The sequence below is a fragment of the Neopelma chrysocephalum genome, unplaced genomic scaffold, assembly GCF_003984885.1.
Source record: "Neopelma chrysocephalum unplaced genomic scaffold, ASM398488v2 Primary Assembly neopelma1_95933, whole genome shotgun sequence".
Taxonomy (NCBI): Eukaryota; Metazoa; Chordata; class Aves; order Passeriformes; family Pipridae; genus Neopelma; species Neopelma chrysocephalum.
Genome location: NW_020924584.1, coordinates 1,003 through 5,992, shown reverse-complemented (window position 1 = coordinate 5,992; position 4,990 = coordinate 1,003). Strand labels below are relative to the sequence as shown.

The 4,990-nt window shown below is 67.3% G+C and overlaps 1 protein-coding gene across 1 annotated transcript; it reads left to right on the top strand.

Annotated features, from left to right (window-relative positions):
- The first annotated feature begins 188 nt into the window (after positions 1-188).
- Positions 189-3,158, top strand: NEUROD2 (neuronal differentiation 2). The gene has a single exon (XM_027708288.1). It carries the CDS (start codon positions 238-240, stop codon positions 1,312-1,314), a length of 1,077 nt encoding a protein of 358 aa, XP_027564089.1. The 5' UTR covers positions 189-237; the 3' UTR covers positions 1,315-3,158.
- Positions 3,159-4,990: the final 1,832 nt, after the last annotated feature.

The following is a 4,990-nucleotide window of genomic DNA, read 5'->3' as shown; positions in this document are numbered from 1 at the left end:
GGCCGCGGGGACCCCGGCGGTGGGGTTGGGGGAAGGTCGGGAGGGGGGGCATCGCCGCGCCCCGAGAGAGCCCCGGTGCCCCCGGGGTCGGGCGGCCCGGGCGGGGGGCGGCGGGGGGCGGCCCCGCGCCCAATTCGTTTTCGCCGGTGCCGGCGGGTGGGAGCGGGGCGGGCGGGGGGTGGGCGGGCGGCGGGGCCGCCGGTAACGCCTGGCTCTTTGCCCCCCGCTGCAGCCACCATGTTGACGCGACTTTTCAGCGAGCCCAGCCTGGTCCCCGAAGTCCCGAAATTCCCCGGTTGGGCCGAGGAGTGCGAGGAGGATGCCCGGAGCGAGAAGGAGGAGCGGGCGGGGAAGGGCTGCGCCCTCCCCGAGGAGCCGCCCGAGGGCTCGCTGGGGGAGAGCAAGGAGGAAGGGGAGCTAGGAGGGGACGAGGAGGAGGAGGAGGAGGAGGAGGAAGGCCTGGAGGAGGCGGAGGGCGAGCGGCCCAAGAAGCGCGGCCCCAAGAAGAGGAAGATGACGAAGGCGCGGCTGGAGCGGTCGAAGCTGCGGCGGCAGAAGGCGAACGCCCGGGAGAGGAACCGGATGCACGACCTGAACGCGGCCCTGGACAACCTGCGCAAGGTGGTTCCCTGCTACTCCAAAACCCAAAAACTCTCCAAAATCGAGACCCTCCGCTTGGCCAAGAACTACATCTGGGCTCTCTCCGAGATCCTGCGCTCGGGCAAGCGGCCCGACCTGGTCTCCTACGTGCAGACTCTGTGCAAGGGGCTGTCCCAGCCCACCACCAACCTGGTGGCCGGCTGCCTCCAGCTCAACTCCCGCAACTTCCTGACGGAGCAGGGGCAGGAGGGGGGTCGGTTCCACGGCCCCAACGCCGCCTCCTTCGCCGTGCACCCCTACCCCTACCCCTGCTCGCGGCTGGCCGCGGCGCCCTGCCCGCCCGCCGCCGGCCCCGGGCCGCACGGGCTGAGGACACACGGCTACTGCGCCTCCGCCTACGAGAGCCTCTACGGCAACACCTCCCCCGACTACAACAGCTCGGAGTACGACGGGGGGCTCAGCCCCCCGCTCTGCATCAACGGCAACTTCTCCCTCAAGCAGGACTCTTCATCCCCCGACCACGAGAAAAGCTACCACTACTCTATGCACTACTCGGCGCTGCCCGGCTCCCGCCCCGCCGCCCATAACCTGGTCTTCGGGTCGGCGGGGATGCGCGGGGGGGTCCACTCCGAGAACATCTTCCCCTACGACATGCACCTCCCGCACGAGCGGGGCCCCATGTACGAGGAGCTCAACGCCTTCTTCCACAACTGACCCCCCCTCCCCGACACCCCTCCCCATCCCCGAGGTGGCGGGGAGGGAGGGGGAGACCCCCCCTCCACACACCCCCCCACCCGCGGCGGCCCCGCGGACCGGCCCCCGGGGCTCCGCCGTGGGCTTTGGTGCAATATGGGGACCCGGCCCCGGCGGCGGGTCCCCGCGCCCCGTGGGGACAAAGTGCTTTTTTGGGAGGACTTCCCCTTTTCCTGAAATTTTTTATTAGTATTTATTTCGTTATTTTTAAATTTTGTTATTTATTGTTCTTTGTTATTTAATATAATTTATTTAGTTACTTTATTATCGCTATTATCACCGCGATTATTATAATAACTGCCACAACAATTATAACGACTACAGCCATTATTACAATTACATTATTATTACTATTATTATTATTAATATTATTATTCTTATTTTTCCCGGGGGAGATGTCCCGCACGGGCCGACCCCCCCCCATCCAGCCCGTCGGAGCCCCCTCCGGTGCCCAGCGCGACCCTCTGGGTCGAACCGCTTCGTTTCCCTTTGAATTCGTTTTAATTTAATTTTATATATTTATTTTTTAATTTTTTTTTCCGCCCCCCCCCCCCCCCCCCCCCCAGTTTGGGCCGTTTCTCCCTTTCCCCGCCCTGACCCCGACCCCCCCGCACCCCCCCGGCATTGGACACCCGCTGCCCCGGCCCGTGGGAGCGAGAGGAGCCCGCGCTGCGGCGCGGAGTGAAACTTTCCGAAGCAATAAAGAGGCGCAGGGAGGAACGAACCCCAATTTCTATCTATGCAAGAGGCCAGGCCCGGCGGACGCTCCGAGATGCACTTTGCTTTGGGGGGGCCCCGGCCCCGCTCCCCGCCCCGGGAGCTCCTCGCAGCGCGTGTGTCAGGACGTTTTTTACCTGTTTTAAAAAACTTGAAACGGAAAAAGAAAAAAAAAAGGAAAAAAAAAAACGATAATAATTAAAAAAAAAAACAAACACCCCCCCCCGTGGAGCCGCCCCGGTTTTCCCGAGCTGGCGGAGCCGGGAAGCGCAGCCCGAGCTATGCAAGCGGGGCTCCGGGGGGGCTGGTGGGGCTGCGCCCCCCCCCCGCGGCGCCCGGCCCGGGGGTCTCCATCCCGGTTTGCCGCATTCCTTCGGCCGGGAGACGCCGGGAAGCCGATGACGCTTTTTTTTTTTTTTTTGGTTGGGTTTTCTCTTTTTTTTTTGGATCTTTTTGTTGTCGGAACCTGCCCGCAACCACCTTCGAGAAACCAGCATTTTTAGAGACCAGGGAGGAGGAGAGGAGGATGATTTCTGAGAAACGTTTTGAAAACGAAAAAAAAAAAAAAAAAAAAAAAAAAAAAAAAAAGAGAAAAAAAAAAAAAAAAAAAAAAGTTTGGGGAAAAAAAAAAAAAAAAGGGGAAAAAAAAAAAAGGGAAAAAGAAACAAAAACCCACAAACCGTTGTAGCAAAGGGGACCCGCTGCCCGACACCAGAAGTGCTTTCGTGTTTCCGTTCCGTTTCATTTCGATTAATAAATATTTATGGCCAACGATATGCAAGACCCCCCCGCGCCGGGCGCCGCTCCCGCTCCCCGGTCCCGGTTCCCGGTCCCCGTCCCCGCCGCCCGGACACTGCTCGGCGGCGGCGGAGCGCGGGGGCGCGGGGCCGGGGGGCTCGGCCGTACTGCATGCACCGGCCCCCCCCTCCCTGCCGGGGCCGCCCCCCCCCGGCCCCGCTGGACGTTCGTCGCCCGGTCCCGGCCCCGCCAGGACTCGTCGGCCGTGACGAGCCGCCGCCGGTGCGATCGCGGCGAGGTTGTAATTACCGAGCGTCCTTCGACGGCGATTAATAAATATTCAATGTTGACTCCGCCGCCTTCGCCGCTTTCCTTCCGCCCCGGAGGCACCGGGGGCACCGGGGGCATTGGGGGCATCGGGCCGAGCCCCCTCCCCCGGCGGTGCCGCCGCCGCTCCCGCCGCCCGAGTGCGCGGCCCGCGGGCGGCGGCGCTGATATAACGCGGCTCTGCCCCACGGGTGTCCCCCCCGGGACCGCGGAGGCGGTGTCCCCCCCTCGCCAATAGGGGCACCGGGATCCGGAGCGGCGGCCCGGCTCGGTCCGCCGGCTGTGACACCGCTCCGGTCCCCCGGGAGCGGGAGCTCGGAGCGCGGTGCCCGGGGCTGGCACCGGGCCGCGGGGCCGGTGGCCGCGGCGAGGGCGCGCGGGTGGCGGTGGCCAAGGCCGGGCTCCTCGGTGGCGGCCCCGCGGCCCCGGCGCGGTGCCCGCTGCTTGTACCGGTTCCCGGTGCCGGTTCCCGACGGAGCCTCGGCGCGGTGCCCGGCCCCGGTGCCGGTGCCAGTGCCGACGCTGGTGCCTGTTGGAACCCCGGGAGCTCCGGCCAGGAGCCCGTGCCAGTGCCGGTGCCCGTGGCGGTTCTCGGAGCCGGTGCCCGTTGGAGCACTGGAAGCACCGGCGCGATGCCGGTGCCAGGTGCCCGGTGCCGTTGCCGGTACCCGTTGCCAGTGCCGGTGCCCGCTGGAGCCCCGGCAGCGCGGTGCCCGGTGCGGAGCTGTCCGCCGCGGCGGTGCTGAACGGGTGCCGGGGCCGCTGAACGGGCACCGGTGTATTTACCGTCCGCGCCACCGGGGCTCGTCGCCACCGGACGGCCGCGGGCTCCGGGCAGGGTCGGGCACCGAGCTCCGACCGGTGCCGCTGCCCACGGCCGCGGGGGTCACGGGGGCCGGTTTCCCGCGGGAGGCGACGGGGCTGCGGGGATGGAGCCTCCGGTTCCCTCCCGGGAGAGGTGGCGGTGCCCGCGCCCCACAGTTTTTGGGGATAAACCGGGCCGGTTTGGGGTCGGGCCGGGACGCGCCGGGGCTGCAAACGGAGAATGGCTCCAGCGCGGCCCCGACGTGCCGGGCCCGGCCCCGAAGACACCGGTGGCAAAGAGTAGGGACCGGGCCGGGAGTGGATCCGCCGCGGTCCCACGAGCCGCTGCAGCGGCCCCCGATCCCCCCGAACCCCCCGATCCCCCAGTCGGGCCCTGGCGCTCGCCGCTCTCCGCAGAGCGGCAGAGCCTCTTCCGACGGCTCCAGCCCGGGCATCCTCCCGGGACTCGTTTTTCCGGAGAAAAAGCCTCGGGGGGCCCTGGCGGGGGCTCGGTGGGGTCGGGCGAGGGCTCGGTGGGGTCGGGGGGGGTCGATGTGCGGCCCTTCTGCCGTCCCCCGCAACTGGCGGCACCGGGGCCGCGGTGGTGAAGGGCGGATGCCCCGGCGGAGCAAAGGAGGGGGTCGCGGGGGGCCGGGGGGCTGCGGGGGGGCCGCCGACATCTGCTCCCGGGGCCGGCTGTGCCAGGGGGTGCCGGCCCCGCTGGCGGGGCTGCGGGTTGCGTTCAATTCCCGGGATTTTTGTTTCCACGGTGCCCGCCCGGCCCCGCCGAAGGTGCGGGAACCCGCTCGGCTGCTCCGGCACGGCCCGGCCCCGCAATGCGGCCCCGCGCTCGGTGCGCGGCCCCGGGGCAGAGCTCCGGAGAACAGCTCCGCTTCAAAGCTCCGGGGGAAGATTTTGGTGCACGGTCCCGGTGAACGGTTTCGTTGCAAAGCTCCGGTGCCCGGCCTAGGTTCAAGGTTCCGGTGCCCGGTCCCGGTGCCCGGCTCCGGTATCCAGCCCCGGTACAAGGTTCCAGTGCCCGGCTCCGGTG